This window comes from Mesoplodon bidens, assembly GCF_964165515.1.
Source record: "Mesoplodon bidens genome assembly, chromosome: 7".
NCBI classification, from domain to species: domain Eukaryota; kingdom Metazoa; phylum Chordata; class Mammalia; order Artiodactyla; family Ziphiidae; genus Mesoplodon; species Mesoplodon bidens.
The window spans coordinates 84,777,710-84,802,680 of record NC_138164.1 but is presented as its reverse complement, the minus strand read 5'-3'; the positions used below and the strand labels follow the sequence as shown (position 1 = coordinate 84,802,680).

Below are 24,971 nucleotides of genomic sequence, written 5' to 3'. Positions count from 1 at the left end.
GATGGTCTGTCCTAATTCTGTTGTAGCCTTAATATCAGTATACAGTCTGAGGTTCACTCTAGGTATTGGATAAATGTTTGTTGAACAAGTGAAAAAACCCTAGATACTAATAACTGTTATAAATAAGGCTAACTTCAAAGGTTGAGTCATTTTTAAAATCATATGTAAAAACAATGCAGGACCCTTGTACCTGATGATTTCACCTTAACTGAGAAATCCTGGCATAGTGGAAATTGACAGTGTGGTGTCAGGTGCTTTGAAAAGAGTATGCAAATATCACCGAATTAGTTAATTGAAAATATTTCTTAATTCCCATACTTTTAAGTATTAAAAATGAAAACAGTCACCAAAGAAAATGTTAATGTACTTAAATATAATTTTTATTATATGACAGGACCACATATTCTCTGAAATACACCCTTGAAATTATTAAGGAAATTATTACATGCACACACATATTTCAGTAAAATATGACAGATTTAATTTCCTGTTATTTGTCACAAGTGGTGATTGATTCCATAAGGAATTGACCAGTTCCTAGATGATGTCGCTGGGTGATGGTGTAGGCTAGATGATTCTAGATTGGTGGCTTTGTTTCTTTGTTAAAAATCTCTTCCCTTATTTCTGACACTGCCCATACAGTAGGTGTTTAAATATTTAAACTGATTTTAAAAGAGAATGTTTATTTTCATTCAATGAAGGAAGAGTAATTCTGATTTTTCAGGTGTAAACAAAGTAGCTACATTATACCTTAGCCAGAGCAACAAATACAAGACACCTTAAGGATTTCACCGTAGTGGGTTTTATTTCTTGTTTTGTTCCATAAGGCAATATTCTCCTCTGCAAGCTAACTTTTCCACCTACCTTAAAATAGCTACCAAGTGAATTCTTTCTGAGTCATACCTGTCCCTATATATACTATTTCTACAGAGTAAAGGAAGGATGTAGATACTGTACAATGACAATGACAAAGGCCCCATAGATTTAATATTTCCTTGGACAGTTTCCTCACTTTATCACTCTGCCACATATGATTCTTAGCTTTAGTGTTCAGATAATGCCAGTGTGTTTTATTAGAACTGTCCAAGCAGAAGTAACATATTTATATATGGATTTGTTGGTGTCCCTAGGGCTGTTATATGTCTTTGAAATGCATGGACAAAGGGAAAAACACGCATTTTTACATCTAATGACTCCATACACTTGGTTTTTGCAAAAAGTGTTGAGAAAATGCTTCCCCAAACAAGACATCTTTGTGGAGCATTTAAAAGAATTCAACACCGAGCACATTTTAGAAATTAAATTATAAACAAAACAGATTTTTCCTATGCCATGTGTTCAAAATAAATAATTCAGAAGCTAACTTTACTAAGTTTTGGTCTCCTAGTAGGATCCTGAGTGGCTTTTGATTTTATATCCACCCTTGTCAAAAGTTAACTGTATAGAGGCCTCTACTTCTGAACAAGATGGAGTAACAGAGATCGATTTTACCCCCATTCTGAAAACAACCAAAGAATGCACAAATATATAAAGCAACAGATTTCAAGATTGGATGTGAGGCAACGAAGGGCAGTGATCCCTAAGAGGCAGGAAACAAGTGAGGTGAGCATTATGATTGCCTCAGGTTATTACACTGAAAGTGTAGTCACCAGAGTGCAGAGAGGGACAACCCAGACAGTGAGCATTCATGTGAGGAAGCTACCTGAGGAAAGAACCCCCTGAAAGAATTAGAGGAAACAGTTTCAGGAGCTCAGAGTCAGGAATAGTGCCTGTTCCCACCAGCCAGACTGGAAATCCTCATTATTCAGAGTGCACTGGGTAGAGTACACAGAAAGATTTTGTTTTTACTGTGGGGAAAAATGAGTGCTAGAAAGAGCACTGCTGTGAGCCCATCTCACAAATCCTAAAAGCAAGACCCAGAAGAATCAAATTTTTTCAAGTAACTAAACCACAATGAGATCTCTCTAAACATCTATTAGAATAGTTAGAATTAAAAAGACAGACCATCCTGAGAATCAGTGACTATATAGAAAACTGGAATCCTCATACATTGCTGGTGGAAATGTAAAAATGGAAAAATTGGAATGTAAAAAAAGTGTAAAAAATGGAAAACAGTTTGGAAGTTTCTTAGAAGGTTAAACATCTTTCTATCTCATAATCCAGCCATTTTGTTCTAGGTATTTGCCCAAGAGAAATAACACTACTTGCCTAAATGAAGATTTGTAGACATTTGTAGCCTTATTTATTTAAAATGGTAACAACTTAAAACAACCCAAAAGATCATTAATAGATGATGGATAAACAAATTTTGATATAGCCATATAATGCAATACTACTCAGCAATAAAGAAAGATGATTGATAAATGTTATGACATGGATGAATCTCAAAATAATCATGTTGGGTGAAATAAATCAGAAAAAAAATCACACACTGTATGATTCCATTTACTTAACAGTCTGGAAAATACAAACTTATCTATAATGATAGGAAACAGTTTGTTGCCTGAGCACAGGGGTGGAATTTGGGAGGGAGGGGAGGCGGAGATTACAAGAGGTCGTGAGGCAACTTTTGGAGGTGATGAATATCTTCATTATCTTGATCGTGGTGATGTTTTCACAGGCGCATATATATAATCAAAATGCATTCATTTATATACTTCAAATATGTACATTTTATTATCTGTTAATCATACTTTAATAAAAACCATTTTACAAATGAATAATAGTAATTGTAAAATTCAAGTACACATTTCTCAAACTTGTATGCACCTTGAAATCACCTGGGAGGTTTTAAGTTATGCTGATGCCTTTGTTCTAAATCCGAAGATTCTAATTTAACTGCTCTGGGATGTGGCTTGGGTTTCAGGAGTTTAAAACCCCTTTCAGGTGATTCTAATAGGCAGCAATTTGAGAGCTTTTGGTATGTTATTTCATTTTCTCTGTAAAATTAGAAGCATTTTAACTTCAGGAGTCTTCATGGAAGATAAAAATTTTATCACTACCCATGGAAATACTCATCTTCCCCCAAAAAAGAATCTAGATGTCACTCCAAGTGGACATTTTAGGTCTATGATGGCAATAATCACTTATAAAAGCAAAGGAAGACAAAGATATTCTAATAAAATATACTCTTTCTGTAATTGCCACAGAGTGATGTTTTATTCAGTTGTCAATGATATTTATTGTTGAAACACTTGGGAACATTTAACTTTGGTAAAAAGCGGTTTGCTGGAGGATTTTTACCACCTGCCTCCTAGAAAAAGTAGAGGGCAGGGAGAGGAACGTGAGGGTCCACACTCACCTTGGCATAAATGCAGCTTTCATTGAGTCTCTGCAGTGAGCAGTTCTTGTCACAGAGAGGGCACATGAAGACTTCAGTGGCCTTGCAAATTTCTTGGCTTGAGAAATCAAAGAAGAAAAAGAAAGCATGAACCTCCATGTTTAGGAGATACTTAGCCCCTATGGTCAACCCTGTGGGAAGCAGCAAGGCAGGGAGGAAAAGAAGAAATGGAAATAGTTGGGGCCGGGGGTGGGGGGTGGACAGGTGAGGAAGAACTTAAGACAGTGGCTCCAACTCAAATTTTTAGGATTTTTGTGATACAGAGTTTTTTGTTTTCTTCTTTGTTTCAGAAATCTCTGCCAAGATATTGTAATGATAATAGGTCATATTTTATACTTGGAAGGCACTTGTGGGGCTTTGTCACAAGGACACTTTTATACCTGATTTCATGGCATGCAGGATAATCTTGTGAGCAACAACCGAGGGTGTTTTAACCAAGCTCACAGGCTTGGACGTGGCTGAGCTGGAGTCACATCTGACTCTGCTGGTTTCTCAGGTCTAACGATCTTTCCCCTGGATCTCGTTGCTTTACAATCACCAAAATGAACAGCATCCATAATTCACATAATTTCATAACCCCCACTGCAGTCAATCAGTGCATTATGTTCATTGGAAATCTGAGGATGTTTATCGTGACACACACTGTCACGATAACATGGCATAGATTTTATTTACTGAAATATATAATATTCTCTATTAGAATGTAACTTCATAATATTTGTCTCTTAAGTGTTATGCTATCTTTAAAAAATCTCAGCATACATTATAGATGACATTGTGACATGAATAGGGCATCGATAACAATTTCTCAAAAGCCTCACAGCCTGAGAGTTCACCGCAACCTGTTTTTAAGATGTTTTGTGCCTTTATCTGTCATGCTTGACCCTTTCCCACTAGGTATACCATAAATAAATTGCCCAAGTAAATATGATTTGGAAATACTGAAAGTAATATAAAGGCTTTTGAAAATATGCCTGGAAATGCAACTGTTATTAAAAGTTTAATTGGCAGTGTTGAGAGAAAGATTTGCTGTTTTCAAAATGTATACACTCAAAGTAAAAAATAATGCATATGTATTTCAAATGCCTGATGTGTATAATCTCAAGCCAAACTGGAAATGACTAGCAAGTAATAATGCTATACAGTATACAATACTTTACAAAAAGCAAAGGTGGGTCCATGTCCATTACGTTTAGTCCTCAATGCAGTCTCCTGCAATGGTTAACTATCTCCAAACTGAAAGGAAACTGATGTTTAATTTAAGTGATTTGCTCAAGGTCATACAGCTAAGAGGTAATTTAGGGAACTGAGTTTAGGTTTTCCTGATTCTAGGTCCAGTTCTCCATCACCTATAACCCGTTTAAAGGAGAGATAAGTTTATGTCATATTAAGAGGAACTTTCATATCAAAAACTAATTTATTAATAACGATGATGGTGTAACGGGTCTTATATATACTATAATTCTCCCACTTTCACACACATCATTTTGCTAGTAATCATAATGTCTATGTGAAGTAGGAGGAAGCAGGTAAAACGTACATTTTAAAAACTCAAAAGAAAGAGACAATTATACCTCCTCTTAGTAATACTACTAATTTGTATAAATAAGAATTAACGTTCCTCCTGAAGAAAATTTTTATTAAAATAGGCTTGCTATCATAATTAACTGTTTTGAGAATGACATAATGTACCCTGCATTGAAATCTCATACTAAAATGGTATTAAGTTTGGTTAATACTATATTATCTTTCCCACCTTCCAAGTGATCACACAGAAGCAACAGATGTTTCAAAGCACTCAGTCTAGAATCCCAGTCATTAGACTAGCCTTATTTTTATTTCTGGAATCATCAAACTCATTTTCTATAAGTTGTCCAAAGTTCAACTTGATAGGTAACATAAAAAATATTAAACAATTTTGGCAATGCATTTTTTAGCCTAAAATATGGAATTTGAGATGAAATCACAAAGTTCTTTGACTTTACTTAACCACTAGATGGAGGGAGAGTGCCCAACTTGAGTGTTTCTTAATTTCTTTTGCAGAAACTCATAATATAAACCACTGCTTGAAGTGTGGCTTTCTTTTGTCTTATATCTGCTGTTAGATATACACATCAAGGGCTGACTGGAAGGAATGATAATTACAACCCATTTAAGATATGGGAGGAGGGAGCAACTTGTCCATTTGCGGATGGATGCCTGGACCTGCTCTAGGGTCTTGATGCTTCCTGTAATCCTGTTAACCTGACAAAGCACAGAATAAGACGCTTGGTGATGTCCATTTTGGGGAAATGTGGTATTATGAAAGTAGGTTTAAAGGAAGGCAGTATGGAAGCATGAGTAAAGCATGCATTTTAGAATCAGATATAATCATCAGGGAAAAGCAAATCAAATCACAAGGTATTACCTCATACCTGTTATGATTGTTATTATCAAACAAACCAAACAAAATAAAATAAAAGTAGCACGTGTTGGCAAGGATGTGGAATACTTAGAACACTTGAATATCGTTGGTGGGACTATAAATTGGTACCACCACTATGAAAAACAATACAGAGGTTCCTCAAAAACTTAAAAACATAACTACCATTTAATCCAGCAATCCCACCTCTGGGTATATATCTAAAGGAATAGAAATCAGAATCTCAAGAGATATACACTCCCTTGTTCACTGCAACATTATTCACAATAGCCAAAATATGGAAATAACCCAAATGTCCATCCACAGATGGATGGATAAAAAAATTGTGGAATTGACATACAATAGAATATTATGCAGCCTTAAGAAAAGAAGGAAATTCTGCCATATGCAACAATATGGATGAACCTGGAGGACACTATGTTAAGTGAAATAAGCCAGTCACAGAAGAACAAATACTGCATAATTCCACTTATATTAGGTATCTTAAAAAAACACTCATAGAAACAGAGTAGAATGGTGGTTGCTAGGGGGTAAGGGAGAGGGAAATGGAGAGTTGCTTTTCAATGGGTATAAACTGTCAGTTATGTAAGATGAGTAAGTTCTAGAGACGTTCTGTACAACATCGTGCCTGTAGTTAACAATACTGTAGTGCTCTTAAAAATTTGTGAAGAGGGTGGATCTCATGTTAAGTGTTCTTATCACAATTTAAAAAAATCAGATATAGGTTTAAACTTACTAGATATTTCCCCCTAAGTCACCCACCTCTCTGAGGATCAATTTCTTCATCTCCAGTTGGAGATAATATGCAACTGGGATATTATGTAATGAATATTGATAATGTGCCTGGCACATCATAGGCATTTGATAAATGGAAGAAGCCCTTATTGCTAAGGATGCTGTCAGGAGAGGATTTGAGAGGCCCTTTAGGACGTAACAGCTTTTGAAAAGCTGGTCAGTACTGAGGACCAAATACAGAGTTCTCATGCCAAAGAGGCAAGAATGGGCCGGAGAGTTGTTTCTGCTCTTTGTCCCAGACCTGAAACCCAAAGCCTGAGAAGCAAGGACCGTATCTACCTGCTTGTTCATTTTTATATTCCTATGATATATGCTCCACCTGGCACAAATCTGACCACCTTTGATTGTATAAGACAAACGTGCACGTAAATATATACATGCACATATACATACAATAAGAAATCTATAACATGATTTTCATGTAATTCTACAATTAACTGCAGAGCAGGTAAGAAATATGACATTAATACACGTGAACATAGCTGGTAGAAACATAATACAACCCAGTCTTCAGCTTTTCAACATTTTGTTACCTCGCAGTAAACAAAAAAAGTGCTTAAACCAAAACTAAAACAAAGCAACTCAAAATAAAAGCCCTATGTCCTCCACTCACTCGCCATGATAACACCTAAGACTTAACCATGTCTGACACCTTGAATGGAAAAATTCAGTCCCATGAAATTTTGAAAGTCAAGATATTCAGTGATGCTTATCTTAGTTTAGAATAGAAAGTCTGACAGGATCTTAATTACAGTGTGACAGAAGTAGCAGTAATATAATACCACAAAGCACAGAAGAAAAGAGTTTGCTAGAGCCTTTTAAAACACTCCTTGTGCTAAAGGTTAAAGAATACTTATCTTATACAAAAGGAGCCTAATTTACTTCATTGGCACATAAATCAATAGGAACAAAAAATCTATTCCTTTCATTGCCTTTTGTTCATTTTCAGCTTTGTAAACCTGGAGGAGGAAGTCTACACCACATGGGAAAACTTTGTGAATATGTTCTCCATGGAACCAATTTGAAGAGTAGCTAACTGCCTAAAAATCATTTTCACTTTTGTCAATTCATTTTAAAAGACCATTTTTTTCCTAAAACCCTAAAACTCTATCAAAAAACTCTATAACTAATACATGAATTCAGTAAAGTTGCAGGATAAAAAAAATCAGTATACAAATATCAGTTGTGTTTCTATATACTAACAAAAAACTATCAAAAAGAGAAATTAAGAAAACAATACCATTTACAATTACATCAAAAAGAATAAAATATTTAGGATTAAATTTAGCCAAGGAGGTGAAAGGTCTATACATTGAAAACTTTAAGACGTTTGCAAAAGAAATTGAAGAAGACACAAATAAATGGAAAGATATTCTGTGCTCATGGATTAGAAAATTTCACACTTTGAAATGTTCATACTACCCCAAAAGATCTACAGATTAAATGCAACCTCTATCAGAATTTCGATGGTATTTTCACAGAAATAGAAAAACCTATCTTAACATTTTTATGAAACCACAAAAATCCCAAAGAGCCAAAGCAATCTTGAGAAAGAACAAAGCTGGAGGCATCACACCCCATGATTTCAAACAATATTATAAAGCTATAGTAATCAAAAGAGTACATATTGGCATAAAAACAGATACATAGATCAATGGAACAGAATAGAGAAATCATAAATAAGCCCATGTATATATGGTCAATTTTTGACAAAAAGCCAAGTATACTCAATGGGGAAAGGATAGTCTCTTCAATAAATGGTGGTGGGAAAACTGGATATCCACATGTAAAAGAATGAACCTACAGCTGTATCTTCCACCATACACAAAAATTAACCCAAAATAGATTAAAGATGTAAATTTAAAACCTGAAACTGTAAAACTACGAAATCAATCTTGGCGATGATTTTTAGGATTTGACACCAAAAGTAAAGGCAACAAAAGCAAAAATAATGAAGAGTGACTATATCAAACTACAAAGCTTCTGCACAGCGAAGGAAGCTATCAACAAAATTAAAAGGCAATCTACCAGGGGACTTCCCTGGTGGTCCAGTGGCTAAGACTCCGAGCTCCCAATGCAGGGGTCCCAGGTTCAATCCCTGGTCAGGGAACTAGATTCCACATGCCACAACTAAGAGTTCACATGCCACAACTAAAAGGTCCCGTGTGCCGCAACTAAGACCCAACACAGCCAAATAATAAATAAATAAATAATTTTAAAAAGGGAATCTACCAAATGGGAAAAAATATTTGCAAATCATATATCTGATACAGGGTTAAAATCTAAAATATATAAAGAACTCATACAACTCAATAGCAAAAAAAAATCTGATTAAAAAATAGGCAAAGAAACTGAACAGACATTCTTTCAAAGAAGATACAAAAATCAACAGGTACATAAAAAAGTGATCAACATCACTAATCACCAGGGAAATGTAAATCAAAACCACAATGATATATTACCTCATACCTGTTAGGGTGGCTATTATCCAAAAGACAAGAAATAGTAAATTCCCTGGCAGTTCAGTGGTTAGGATGCCACGCTTCCACTGCCAAAAACAACAACAACAAAAAACAAAAAACCCCAAGTGTTGGTGAGGATGTGGAGAAAAGTAAACCCTGTGCACAGTTAATGGAAATGTAAGTTGGTACAGGTACTATGGAAAATGATATGGAAGTTCCTTAAAAAATTAAAAATAGAACCACCATATAATCCATCAATTCCACTTCGGGGTATATATCCAAAGGAAATGAAAACAGGATCTTGAAGAGGTATATGCACTCCCATGTTTTTGCACCATTACTCACAATAGCCAAGATAAGTAAACAACTTGTGTCCATCAGCAGAGGAATGGATAAAGAAGATTTGAGATACACACACACACACACACACAGACAGGCACACACAAAATAGAAGAGTATCCAGCCATGAGAAAGAAGGAAATCTTGCAACTTGTGACAACATGGGCTTTGAGGGTATTATACTAAGTGAGATAAGCCAGATAGAAAAGAAAAATACTGTATGGTATCACTTTATATGTGAATTCTTAAAAAACAAAGAAAGAAAGAAAGAAAAAAAGCCAAACTCATAGAGAATAGAGAAGTAGTAAAAAAAAAAAAAATAGTACTTTTATTTTCAAGACACTATAACTCCAAATTACAATCTCACTTCTCAGCTTCAGAGGTTACTGATTCAACATCATATGAAGAAATGCCCAAAGGGGGATGAATATTTCCAGTGGGCACATGTTTGTCCAGGAAGATGCTGCCTTCCAGAGTGGTAGTGAGTTTGCAAAACTCTGAAATAAACTTGTCACTAGGTGAAATGCTTTTGAGCAGTAGGTGTTTCTTTGTTTTCATGCTAATTACCATTTGGCCTTCAGGAAGAACAAGGGGATTCTGAGATACCAAATCAAGGAATTTGGTTATGGAATAGGATTCAACCCTGGGACAATGAAAATATTTTGCTTTTAGGCAAAATTGTTATACAAATACATGTGCACATATATATAGATAAAGAATATTCAAGGAAATGCATTTTATGGTCCCATTAACTGTCATGATTACTACCCAGTAGCAAGGCCATGGTTAAAAGATGGACCAGAAGGGAAAAAAGTACTGAGATTTTTTTTAAGGAGGGGAAAAGTACTTTTTCGTATTTTGAATTGCATCATACAAGGTTGAACTTGATGAAATCCTTGTGGTATAGTAAATAGAACATGCTGTTAAGAGGATTCTTTAATTAATTCCTTAACTCATTTAATTCTTTAATGTGACTTTTACCTCTGCTGAATAATAATGTATTGTTCTTATATCCAAATCTTGAGTCATTTAAACTTTAACAGAAAAATCACCATTCTGATAAATGTTTGCTATTTCCCAAATCTTATTTTACTACCATTTTGATATCAAGTCTTTCATAAATCTATTCTCATAGAGAGTAACAAAGTAGAAAGTGATTTTATGTTCTCAAGAGAGGAGACTACTTAGGGTAGGATTTATGTGGTATGAATATTTTGTTTAGACATCTTTAACTATGTAAGGTTCCCTCATCTGCTAAAAGGAATACTCATCTCCAAAGGTGGTAATGAAAGTTGCATAAAATGAAACAATATATTTGGACAGTCTTTGTATATCTTAAGTGTTTAAAGAACTGTAGCTATGATAATTATTTGAATTAATGTATTGAGAGAGCATTCCAGACTACAAAATACTATGCAAATTTAAATTATATAGAACTGTCTATTGCATTGCTGAATTATTGATTATGTGGGATATACTAGATAGAGAAATTTGGCCTAAAGAGAAACAGTCTTAGAACTTATCCAAGAGACTTTGCATATAAAAATATAGAAATGACCTTTTTATAGTGCTTCTCCCCTGCAAAAACAAAAACAAGCAAATAAATTTAGTACCATAACTTGCTTTTATAGTCAGCATTACTATAAAGCTTTCATCCAATCAGAAGAAGGGCCAATTTTTTTAATAAGTCTGTTAATAGCTTACCTTACTTGACTTGCATTCATTGTTAATATTCCATAGAAGAAAACACACAAGCCAACAATAGCTGCAGGAATCAGCATTCCAGTATACCACCCCAGCCAAGCAAAGTATAGCCCAATCTTCTCACCAAAGTATAGCCTGCATGAGAAAGCAAATCCTTAGCTTAAGGCAACGTAAGTGACACTACAAATATTGATGTCGCATCTAGTCAATTTCAGATGGACAACTGACTATACTGGCTCAGTTCCTCCTGTGCTCCATCTGGGTGGGGTATCTTAATAGTCTTGCTTGTTAATGAATACAATAATGGTGATATTGTTTATCATTAAACATTGTCATTATAGAAGTAATTTTATTTTATTTATTATAGGAGTATGTTTCTTTCTTTCTTTTTATAAGCCAGGTCTTGCTTTTCTTCATCCTCCTAGTAGAATCCTTTTTGTTTTCCTTACACAAAGCTATGCTAAACCATATTGCTTTGGTGTAAATTAGAAAACATCTCCCTCTAGGTAGCTGCTGAAAGCAGACTTGATTTCTGTCTCCATCTGCACCCTTGGCCCGACTCCCTTATGCCAGACACAATCTGCACAACTGTGTCACACATCTTCCTCAACAAAGCTCAACTCTGCTGTTCCTGGAGCACATGATTCTTTCCTTGGTTAATGCTGTTCCCTAACTTTGGAATATTACATTTCACCCTCTTCTCCTGTCTGGCTTGTATTTATCCTGTACTTTATATAACTTCTCCTGGGAAGCCTGCCCTGATTTCACTTCAAACCTGGGTTAGACGTCCCTGCTCTTGCTATCACATTCCCTTCACCTATGTTTCAGTGTCTTAAACTTGTAAAACTTTATGACAATTACCTGTCACTCCCCTATTCCTCTCCCTCCTCATCAGAATGCAAGCTGCTTGAAAGTGGACCTGTGTCCTGTTTCATTAGCACCCACCACAGGAAGTGTTTTATTGAAAGAAGTGAAGGGAATGAATTCATTTTATTTCCCTTCAGCTTATTAACATAATTTATATGGAAGTAGCAGATGAATGAGGCAGTTCTGATGACTACTCAGTTGTTCTTTCTTCACCGAATCTGCTGCCAATAGTAACTGTCACAGTTTATAAAGCTCTGGTAAGAAATAATAATTTCTTGAATTCTGTACTGGTGTTTGTCCCAGCACTAGTTTTAGAGATTGGTGTTTTACAGTTCATTTGGGAATACCTCTCTGGGCAAAAATTCTTGCTGGGAAGAAAATTCTCTTGTTATTTGTTTTACCTTAACAAGACTTCTCTCTCTGAAAATCATTCTTTCTACTCCATTCTCTGTATTGTGCCAACTAAAATTTGTGCGTATTCTACCAAGCGTAGACATGGAGCTGTCCTCCACTGAGCATCATTTACCTAATTTTTTTGTTTTTTCATTTATTTCTCCTAGGAGACAGATCAATAGTCTATTCATTTCTTATATACTGGCAGTGTTCTACTTTGAGACGAAGCTTATAATATTAACAGGTATTCTAATATAGCCACTTGTTCCTTTAAACAAGTGTTCTTCTGTGGGGTGCAGTAGGGTTTTGGCACATATTACTAACATTTTTATAACGATGACTATAAAGGACTGCACAGACAGACCCCCTTATACGGAGAGCATTATACCAAGATTTTAAATCATACCTTGTTGAAGGTTAAGAGGAGCAATAATGTTATTTGACAGGAGTATAATTACCTAAGTTACAGCAGATTTCAGATCTGTTTCATGAGAAGAAGCTAGTTCCAGGCAAACAAGGCTAATGAAAATGTCCTTAACCTAGAACATGGGAGGTCACAATCTTTTAGGATCTCTAGGCGTTCCTTAAATTTCTTTAAAACCATGACAGGGCAAGGAGGAACGGGGGGTTGCTATTGGTGTCACCCCATCACACTTCACCCACAGTCACTTTCTTTTGATGTTTTATATACTGGTATCCTAAGTGACATTTCATTTGATGATAGGATTCTGCTGCTGAAATAACTTCTATCATAAAAAACTTCTATTATAAAAACAAATGTTAAGTTGACCTCTTTTAGAGAGAATCATTTCATTTAGTTTTTAAATTTAAATCCTTCCGGCGCCTATTGAAAAACATTGAAAAAAAAACACACAGCTATTCTGTTAAGCAGGTTTTGTAGTTGACCATTTTTTTTTTTTTTTTAATTTTTTTTTTTTTTTTTTTGCGGTACTTGGGCCTCTCACTGTTGTGGCCTCTCCCGTTGCGAAGCACAGGCTCCGGACGCGCAGGCTCAGCGGCCACGGCTCACGGGCCCAGCCGCTCTGCGGCACGTGGGATCCTCCCAGACCGGGGCACGAACCCGTGTTCCCTGCATCGGCAGGCGGACTCCCAACCACTGCGCCACCAGGGAAGCCCTAGTTGACCATTTTTTAAACGTATTCTTTCCAGATTCCAGTATTTCCCATGGAAAAATAGATTGAAACGAAGATAGGCATTGTCTACTAAATGTTTGAGTCTATTCTTAAAATGAGAACAAAACACAAACACATGTTCAGGAATGGTTGTTTATAAAAAATAAAATGAATTGATAGTCCCTCACTTTTCATCCACTATTACTGAACTTTTTCAGCAGGAGAGAATACAGGCCTTGCCTGTGGGTGTCCATCATCTGTGACACAAGTATATTAAAAAAAACTCCGATTCCAGGACACCCTCTTTCTCTCACTATGGACAGGAAGCCACACAATAAGAGGCTCACGTCCTCAAAATTGTATAGTCTTAAGAACAATGTAACTCCAAATAATTAAAAAGTCACAGATTTTAAGGCAATCTTCCTACTCATTGTATAAAACTGGGTCTTATACAAAATGCTATGTACAAGATTGTGTAGTTTGATCTGAATGCCTCATCGCCATCTCAATTTTGTTAACAAGAAAGTTCCTAGAGAGCAGGCACCTGTTGAAATGCCATCTATACTCTTTTACGGCCTTCATCTTGGGTGGGTCCCTCATCACATCTCTCCCCTTAGCCACTTGAACACAAAATACATGATTTTCATAAGCAAAATTTCCCTTCTGAGTCAACACCCAGAGAATTGGTAATAGCAGCTGAATCACCCTATTTATTGAAAATAAAGGTTGCTTGCTGAAATTACCTGAGGCAGCAATAGCCATGTCTCCTATAGATAGGAGAACTGTTGACACTGAAATGCTTGCTTAAAAATCCCAACTTCACTTTAATTCCTATTAAATATGGTTTTGTGAATTAGCACATCTCACTGCATTCATGTATCTCTAAAACAATTATTCTTTAACTTGCATAAATAAGACTGATAATTTGTCGTGACTGAATTAGAATCAAAGCATCTTGATTTTGGATATACCCAAGTACTTAATGTTTGAGATAAAAATGGTTTGGTGTTGGATAGTATGCTCTGTACATCCACTCCACATTCTACCCTTTTCCTTCCTGCTATGTACCCAGGAGGCTCACCTGTATGCATAGTATCACCTACGCTTCTTCCTTCTTCTTGTTTCCTGATAGGCTCATTGGCCAACTGAAGGTACCAGCAGGAGATCACAAGGAGGGATAAGAGATGTGGGGTATTTTTAATTACCCTGACTTTCTTCTTCAATGATTATAGCTTTTAACAAGTTCTGCCAACTGCTGTCTCCCCTTGTCCCTTCAAGTCTAGGTCTGATAACAGCTTCCAGCTTTTGCCAGTCCCTGGAAGCTTCATTATCATCTGTTGGCTCCCTTGATCCTATTTATACTTCAGCATATTAAATTCTATTATTAAATTCTCTTCAAATACCCCTTCTATTCTATCAGTTCTATCAGTTTCCTGTTGGGAAAATGACTGATACAGTTATGAGTTATTCTTGATATTTATATTTCATAAACAGCTCAAAATGTCAACATATATAACCTTATAATATGAATGCTCTTTTTTTATTTTACTTTATAAATATTTCTAGTTATCTGGGGACTTGTCTTTTTTAATATATATTTCCTCATTTTTAAAAATAAGAACAAATTATTTTCCATCAAAATAAAATAAATCATGAATATAACACTAATTCAAGTTGAGAGCAGTTATTTACTAGGATATACCTCCTGGAATAGAATAGACACTCACTAAGTATTTGCTGAAGGATAAATACATGCATAGATGCTATGTTGGCCATTTTTCTCTTTGCTCTTAGATCCATTTTCTGCCTTTTCCTCTTTGGATTTGTTTTCACGGGGAAGTAGATTATATAGATTCACTTGTAAATTGCTGCTGGTAAGTTACACTAGGAGGTACTAGAAGTCTCAAAGGTGGAAGGAAGGGAAGAAGAGCCCATATCTTTCCTCCTCTCTTGGCTGTCCTCAGGGCTGTCTCCAGAGCAGCCATAATTTGTTATGGCTCCATAATTCTCTGTGGCTTGACTCTCAACACTTCACTTTTCTGCAGGTAGTCCTACTCATGGATGGCATAGCTCTTGCCCAACGGCTCAGGTAGTAAGCTCTGAAATATACTTCATCTCATTTTCCCTCCAGATTTAAGGGTTGTTAGCAATTTTCTGCTGTTGTTAATCGCTGGTTGCCTCACATTTCTGTCTGATTTCTCAGCTTTCCCATCCCCTGTGCTACTGATTCCCTAAATTAAGTTCCTTTCATTGAAAAGACGTATAGTGGCTTCTTTTTCCTTAATCACACCCTAACTAATACAGATGAGTTGGTGGGTAAATAAAATAATAAGCAGAGGATAACAAAATAGCATAATATGTCTTCCGTTATCAATCCAGTACCTGATTAAATCCAGGGGCTGATGTTTGTACCACATTCCCCAGCGTGCCCAGCGCTCATATAATAGATGTCTGTTATTCTGAGGTCCATGGGTTTTGATGGGCTGGTTACTCTTGTAGGCTCCCTGAAACAAATAAAATAAGATGGATTGATATCTATTCTTTTAGTGAAATTTGAACTAATAGGAATTGTTTTTGCTTTTTTTCCTTCGGGAATAATTTAATAACTTACTGAAAGCTTCAGAAATTATAAACATAAGCCCATCACTGAAGTGATGTAGTAAATGCATTTATATATCTATATTTCATTGAAAATACTCTGATAGTTCCTTAAAAATTCTTTCTTAAATCCCTTTTTTAAACCAATGAGATGCCTTTCACTTAAAGTAAGCTTTAGGTTTCATTGTTTGGAACCCAAGGTCTTGTAATAAACACAGTATCTTCAACATCATTGAGAGAAATTGTTGTAATCTTAAGTTCAGAAATTGAGTATTATTCTGCTTTGAGAAGCGATCCAGTACCAGAAAATATTTATTTCATTTATAGAAGCTAAGGGAAAGAGTCAATGTTCATTCAGCAAATATAGACACCCCTCAAAAGAATCACTATGCTGTCCACATGAAACTGACATAACATTGTAAACAACTATATTTCAATAAAAATTTTTTTAAGTATAAGAGGCCTGTCTCCATTGTTATTCATGTTTTGAAATCTGTAAAATTTACTTCAGGTTAGATATTCCAAAAATGGAAGCATGTTTTCCAATTCTTTATATCCCCCTCAAAAATCTGTCATATGGGTTGCAATTTCAGAAACATAGAATATATATGCCTTTTAGAGGAACGTGTTCCCTGAAGGCTGAACTGCTCTGCTTTTATAATTAAAAATGATAATAGATATAGTGACTATTTTCTGAATCAAAACTTAGGACACAGGATTTTACAAAGTCCCTCTGCTCACTCTAATATGTGATTCTACTTTTATGAAATGTTTGATGAAAATTTAAAACAAGTGGAATTATGCCTCAGTTACCTCACCTAAATGATGAGGATAAGAATAAGTATTAATGATACCAATACAGAGGGATCTTGTGAGGGCCCCTTTGGAGAATAGCTATAAAGTGCCAGCCACATAAGAAGTATAAAAATAATGTCAGTTAATTTTAGGTGTTTGCTATATTGTGGCCACTGAACAGTGCAAAACTATCATCTGAATGGTTCCAGACAACCAGGGCTGTGAGTTCCTGTGAAGAAAGATGGCACCTTGAATCATGGTCTGTATGTGCCTCAAGGCTGAAATGAGAGGCATATATGGACTTTGCCTCTGGCTTTCTAAGAAAATAGATAAATTAATTAGGTAAGGGTGGAAGAGCAATCTTCCCTAAGGGAGCCCAAAGTGTTTAAAACCTAAAGATTGGAAGCTAAGGAGATGAAAGTAAAGATCAAGATTCTAAGACATCCACTTGAGAAAAGTTTGTTTGCTTGTGAAACTGGACTGACTTGTTAAGGTAGCCTGCCCTGAGATTGGGAAGGGAAGGGAAGGTGAACCAAAATCTCAGGTTTCCTTCATGCATTCCTGATAATACTAAAATACATGACTTTCCTTCCCAGCCTCAGTGGTCAGACATAGGCATTTCCTGGGTTTTAGGCGCTAAGCTTTAGATCCGTAGTACCTCACTATTCTGACTTGGCTCAATAACCTCAATCAACCATAATGTTCTGACTCTTGCCCACCCGTGCATTCTCATCCCTTTTCAGAGGACTATGTACACTCAGTGATCCCCACCACCTCCATTATCGGCCCCTTCCTCCAACTGACACACTTTTCTTCTGTCTCCACTATTCATAATTGATGGGATTATCAATTCCATCAATATTTTAGGCAAACTCTTTATCATATATATATTCCCCTTCTTCCCTTTCTTTCTTCTTTGTCATGCCAAATTTCACTGGACATGTCTCTTTCTTCCCTTTAGCTACTGTCTCTTTTGTAAGTAAAAAATAAATCTCAACTGTGGGTGAAAAGTGTAAGAGTGATACTAATAATACTCCTGCAATAAGGAAGAAGGAGGTCTAAACTGTGACTGTCCTTATTCAAATTATAGTCAGTGCCACTGACTCCATTTTCCTCTAAATAAGTCTTGTTTTTCTTTCTTCAATTAGTAGTCTTCAAAATTGATAGAAAATTCCTGAGTCCATTTTATTGACTTGCTGCTTTGTTTTTGTTACTTGTATTTCAACAATATTGTTTTCCAGTCATTTTGTGTATGTACACCATATACTAGTACTTCTACCAAATTATAAGAATGGGAAAGTGACTATTATTTACAACCTTTTCCCAATAGTTTCCAAATTTCACACAAGAAACTGTCAAATAAACTGTCAGAACACAGACTAGTTAGGTAAACAAAATTACTTAGAGGACAAAAGAAACCTTCCTATGCTACAGAAGCTCTCCCAGGGACTCAGGTTTGCCACTGAACAGTTTACCACTTACTGACTAGGTCGTATTTGACATGGTATTTAATTTATCCGCGCCTTGCTTCTGTATCTCTGCAATGGAAAAATAATAATATCTCTCCTCCAAAGTTATTGTCAGATGAGTGGGGAAGTCCATGCACAGGATCTGTTGCACGAAACACTCTAACACATTATCTGTTATTTCTATTCCTAATATAAGTAGGTATGCCATAATGAATAGAAGCATTGGAGTCTGGCTTCCTGGGCTCAAAACTGTGCCTTTAATAGTTAACCTTTCTCTGCCTCAATGATCTATCTATAAAACAGAGTTAATATTATTGCCTATCTCAAAGGTTGTTGCAAAGGTTAAATGAGATAGTCCATATGAAACGTTTAGCTCAGTACCAGACAGGAAGTGCTCAATACATTTTATCTTTATGAGTTATACTAGACTGTGAATTCCTCAGGTATAAGGGTTATGTCCTATGAGTTCTCAGCCTTTAAAAAAAGAAGACTGATGGGCTTTGAAAACACACTCATTAAACCTCTAAAGACCCTGTTCTTATTTTGAAATGTATAACTGCCTTAAAAAGAATATAGTATGTGTGTGTATTAGGGGGGAGTTTAAAACTGATTCACATGTCATTCATGACTCAGCAGGCAGAGTTACCACAACATGACCTACTTAAAACTGGAAGAGAGGTAATAATTTGACAGAAAATCAAGTAAATAATGGGGTGTAGATTTTTGGTTTGGGTTTGTCTTAGGTTTTCAGGTATCCCAAAGTAATAGGCACAGACCAGAACCTGCCCTGTTCGGAAGTTGTGTAAATCCCAAGCTGAGTCAAGCATGGAGCTGTGTTGGAGCAGAGGGCTATCTATGTCTGGTCAGAGTGGCTGAGCAATGTCCATGAGTTCCCTCTGAGGGTGGGATTCCTAGTACAGGGCAAATTGCAGAAGGGTTCTGGAGCACAGGAGCCAGTGTGCAGCCATAGATTATCACGGGGTCTCAGAAAGGTCCAAGGCCACTCACTGGTTGAACCCTCAAATAAGGAATAAGGCAGCTAGACTTAAGTGAAAAAAAAAATGAGATCAAGCATTGAGCAGGAGAAACATTTTTTTAAAATGGAAATTGTATTTCAAAATTACCTCATGAGGGGGAAAAGCTGCTATATATGAGCCATTGTTTATAAGTTTACAGATACCTGGAAAAAGAAGAAAAGAACAGTTCTTGAGTTAGTTTAATTGAAGACTTCCCTCTGAAGCAACCTACATAATACTTGGGAAAATAAATTAATTTAAATTTTAAATTAATTTAAAAACAAAATAACCCAAATGACTTCCATAGCCATATCACCTATGAGGACAGTGAGGTTGTGAAAGAGACTGATTCTAAGAGTCTAACTGTGTCCTTACAAGATTATTAAAGGGTTTGCAAGGTGCCAATGTATGGCACTTGCCATATCATGAAATGTGGGGATTTTAATACCCACTTATTTGGGGGCACATGAGCCTGGAACAACTTTTTTTTTTTTACTCAAAACAAAATTTGGTCAAGGAAGCAGAGGGATTCCCCACTCCTCAAAATGTCTCAAAGGAGATTGGTATTGAGAAATCTTTAATTCTTTAATACTGATCCAAAGAGAATAAATAGCGATATGTGACCCTTCTTAAAAATCTCTCCATCCCAATGAGAGTGTAGTGAAATGGACTGTCTAATATAGTTCTGGGAAGACTAGATATTTGGAAAACTCTTATGAAGAGCAATTTTCATTGCAATATTATTTATATTAGTAAAGAATTAGAAATAATTGTACATCCAAAATTGGGTAATTGTTTCATTATTATGGTTCAATCAATTATATAAGTGCTTGGTAAATGACTGTAGTTTGATGAATGCTTACAATAGAATATTGTACAGCTATTTAAAATAATGTTTTCAGACATACTAAAGGGCTTGAGAAAGTACTCATAATGGTAATTTCAAAAAGGACAGAAAATTGTAAACATTGCACGCTTCTAATTATGAGATGTATATGTATATATATTCAGTACTAATTTGGTACAGTGAAAATTGAATGTAGGGATTTTTATATTTTATTTTTATACGCTTCTGTGTTTATTGCATGTTTGACAAAGGGCATGCTATCTTTACAACCATTTAAATGTCAATTTTATTTTTTAAAGTCTACATAAGCACGTAGTGCTATCATTTAGACACATTTGTAGTTTACATTCTGGATTTCTCTATCTTTATTTCTTGTTTAGAAAACTTCTGATTAAGTGTCAAATTTTTTATAAGGATTTAGTTTTTAAATTAATTATTTTGACTGCTCAATAATAAATGAATTATTAATCAGAAGAGAACCAAAGTCTGAACATTCCTCTTTGGATAACTTGAAACATAGTTCATTTTACTAATATGGTAATCTATTTGAATGCAAATCAGTACATATTGGTACAAGTTTCCACTGGCTATCAACTTTTTTTTTAGTCAACTTTTTTATTTGAAGGAATTTTAGAACATGACTAACATTTTATTTCTTCAGCCATATTGTATTTTTCACACTAACAAACGGCCAGCTCATTTGTTACCTGTTGTTTTCTGCTCTGCTCTGTGTAAACTTTTCAATTTTACTTAATTTTCTCAGGTGAAACTTTCTGTTTTCTTTTGCATCAGACATGTTGTAGCATACTGCTAAACATTCAAACAACAGAGACATTTAGAAATTTAAAATTAGCTGTAATCTCACCTCTCAGAGATAATGTCTAAAATGTTTCAATAAATTCTAGATTTTTTCTTTTTTTGTGTGTTTAGAAAATGGGATTACACATTAAATTTACAGTTTTGTAATCTGGTTTTTTTCCACCTAATAATGTTTTATGGATATCTTTTGAAGTCAATAATTAGAGAACTGATACTAATTTTCAATCTCCATGAGTAAAGGGTCTGTGTCATATACTTTCCATAATATATAGTGTATAATAGATGCTGAATACATTTGAGTTAAGAGTGAATAAAATCACACCATTTTTAATGGATGTATTATGTGCATATAGCCTAATGGACAGCTAAAGTATCTCCAGTATTATTCTATTCTATTCTTTGTCTACAAAGCCACAATGAACAAATTTCTACATATATTGTTATTCAAAAGTCTGATTATTTCTTTGGAATAAATTTCTAGAAATAAAATTTCTGTTCCAAAGTTCTTGCACATTTCACATTTTGATACACATTGCCAAGTGCCCTTGAAAAAGTTTTTTGTTTGTTTTATTTTGTTTTCTTTCATTGAAAGGCTGAAAATACAATGTTTAGAGTTTGTTCACTGCATTATATCCTCATATCTAATGCAGGAAGGCAAAACTTCAGTTGTTAAAAAATACTTCTGAGTGTAATCAGTAGAAGTAAATTCCATAGTATGCTTTTAATTAGTTTTCTTACCCACTTTTGATATTCCATTTTCATATTTGGTGTGCTGCAGCATGTGATAGACTATCCTGCTTCGAGTAGCATTGCTGAAGAAGGTGTCCTTATTGTTTATTATGAAGCTGGGAAGATAAGCGGATTGGTTTTAATATTCAATGCAGACCACAGAATCTAGCAACAGTTACAAGTTCCTGGGTAGTCATCCATGTATTTTCTCCATTAAAATGAATGCATGTAAAGTACAATAAATCAGAAGAGAAACCATCTTCTTAAAAAAAATCATTTGGCTGAGAAAATATACATTTATAAATAATACAGGGCATTATCAAATATTCATTTTAATATCCTTCAGTTTATAAGGAAGCCTAAATGTCCTCATATTTCTTATTGAGCATGGAACAAGAACAGATTGTCCACTGGCTCCCATAAATTTTGTACTACCTTAAGCAATGTGGTTCCAAATAGAACACATTAAAAATTGATGTTATTCCCCAATACTGCACTTTCCGAGCTAGCTTGTTTTCAGTACTTCAGCGACAAGCAAAGTTTCTCCCTTTCCCTTCATATCCTACTGTTCCATTGTAGAAAGAGTTGTATGGAGTAAACATGAGAGCCAATGATGTAAAGAGCAAAAGGGTGACTTCAAGAGGTGGTGGGAGGTGGGAGGGGTGTTCCCTGGCACGGACCAGTAGTTAAGACTCCACACTTTCACTGACAAGGACCTGGGTTCAATCCCTGGTCAGGGAATTAAGATCCCACATGGCATGGCTAAAAAAATTAAATAACTAAAAAAAATTTTTAAAAAGAGGTGATGGGAGAAAAGAGATGGGAACTCACTGGTGAATTCGTGCACGACTGAAGGGGCCAGTATAGCAGTCTGACTCCTCCAGGTCTGGGAAAGCTGACTTGTCAAGAACCATGGGGTTTTGGGACATCCATTTTTTGATTCTTCTAAAATATTTTTGCACCCTGGAACAAAGTCACATTTTAGAACTGAATTAGGTTGCACTCCAGAGCCATGCCTACCTTCCACTACCGTTCTGAAAGATTCCCAAAAGACATACACACACCCACATTCGCACACACAAACATGCATTATTCCTGTACCCACACAAAGGAAATAATTCCAAAGCAAACCAAATCTTGCATTTATTTAAAGTCTTTCAGGGCAACTAGGTGATCCTCATAAGAAAAATCTGTGGAAAATATTAGAAAATCATCATACATAAAGATGGGGTAGGAAAAAGCATAAAGAATAAAACCAGCAAGATTGTTTATTAAAGTTGAGTGTATGTATGTATATATCTATATCTATATATGTGTGGCTATAGATCACTTAAAAAAATCTATAGCAATGTGGCTCCAGAAAAGTGGAGACTGAAAAGAAAGAAATGGCTACAATGCACTCAACGCATTAAGTTCTGGGAGCCACAGGTCCTATGGTAACAGCAAGAGTTTCGGGTCAAGAAAAACTGGGTTCAAAGGCAGCTCTGCATTATAGTAACTATGGAAACTTGTATAAGTTATTTAATTTCTTGCCTTGGTTTCCTCACCCATAAAAGTAATACTACTGACATTGCTGGAGAGTTGTGAGTTGGTGTTTTACATTAAACTTGATGATTAACAATAAGGAGAGTTGAGTCAAGGAGTCTTTGCAGTACTTTTAAGACTTTAAGGGACATGTAAATCACCTGAAGATCTTGTTAAAATGCAGATACTAATTCAGCAGACCTAGGGTGGGGTCTGAGATTCTGCATTTCTAACTAGTTCCCGGGGGTGCTCATCTTGCTATCCACTGACTGCGCTTTGAGGGGTGGATTTAGCATAGACTCCAGGTTAGAGAACATTAAAACACTGTTTCAGGAAATCTCACATCAGGATACTTTGGCCTCAGCTTTAGATTACAGTCACAACTCAGTTCTATGTGGTATATATACTGATTGGAATCATATTTATTTTTCAAAAGACAAAAATGAAAGCAAAAGACATACTGACTCCAGAGATTGATTCTGAAAATGAGATTCTGAGTTGCTATAATAACAGCTGTGTTTACTTAAAAAAAAGTGCTATATTTACACACTATTTATGAGGTTCTATCTTTGGCAGTTTTTGGACTTCTTCTGCAATAGTGAGTCAAAGTGGCAGGATAGAATATTTTCCTAGAAGTACAATGCATCTTAATATTTGGCCAACTCTGCTTAAACTTTAAAAAATTTAGTACAGCCATGTGCAGGCAGACTGTATCTTAAAAATGATTTCATTCAAGTCTATTATGGTAAAATTACCATGTCTATATAATTTGAAATGAGCATCAAGTTTTGATTTTTAGCATGTGAAGAGTATGGACATTTTCTTTGCCAAGTAATGTTATCATTTAGATGCCAAGTCTTTTGGTTTTGGAGGGACCAGAGCATTTCTTTCTAGCCTAAAATAATAAATGAGCGTTATCTGAAGTATCCATTTTGCTTCTTCTTATTACAAAGAAAGCCTCTGAAATCACAAAATATGGCTGTATTCCAGCCACTAGTGCACAGACATGTAAAAACACTGAATAGATTATATAGCAATTACTCCAACTTTTCAAAGTTAGCCTAGTGGAGAAAACAATGGGATAAAAAATTAGAGGATGGGGCTTCCCTGGTGGCGCAGTGGTTGAGAGTCCTCCTGCCTATGCAGGGGACACGGGTTCGTGCCCCGGTCTGGGAAGATCCCACATGCCGCGGAGCAGCTGGGCCCGTAAGCCATGGCCGCTGGGCCTGCACGTCCGGAGCCTGTGCTCCGCAGCGGGAGAAGGCACAACAGTGAGAGGCCCGCGTACCGCAAAACAACAACAACAACAACAACAACAACAACAACAAAATTAGATGATGAATTTGCCAGTCATTGAAATTGAGCCAAACATTTTCAATCTTTGAGCTTTAGGTTCGTCATCTGTAAAGAGAGAAAGTAATTCCATCTGTCCTACTTCATTAGGTGGCTAGGAGGATCAAATAAAAGGAGGCATCTGATGACACTTAGAAAATGCTGATAGCTATAGCACCCAAGGGCTTACTATCTCTGACAAAATTGCAAACATACTAGAAATAAATGCCAATCAAAAAATATTAAAGAAATGAAATAAAATGACTTTTAGACCATCACTGACCTTTTACAGAAAAATAAACCATATTATCAGTTTAGGCTTTTCACATACTTTCTATGAAGGAATACATGATGTCTAATAGTGAAATGTGGTCAGGGCTGGATCTG

The 24,971-nt window shown here is 35.7% G+C and overlaps 1 protein-coding gene across 1 annotated transcript in view; it reads right to left on the bottom strand.

The window, feature by feature from the left end:
- The window catches only part of ANO3 (anoctamin 3), a gene marked incomplete at both ends in the record, with an annotated part of 391,580 nt that overhangs the window by 70,592 nt on the left and 296,017 nt on the right, over positions 1-24,971 (bottom strand). Inside the window, 6 exon segments of the mRNA XM_081240506.1 lie at positions 3,302-3,398; positions 11,063-11,197; positions 15,838-15,959; positions 19,442-19,497; positions 21,738-21,844; positions 22,560-22,691. Coding sequence (XP_081096632.1) covers positions 3,302-3,398; positions 11,063-11,197; positions 15,838-15,959; positions 19,442-19,497; positions 21,738-21,844; positions 22,560-22,691 — 649 coding nt within the window.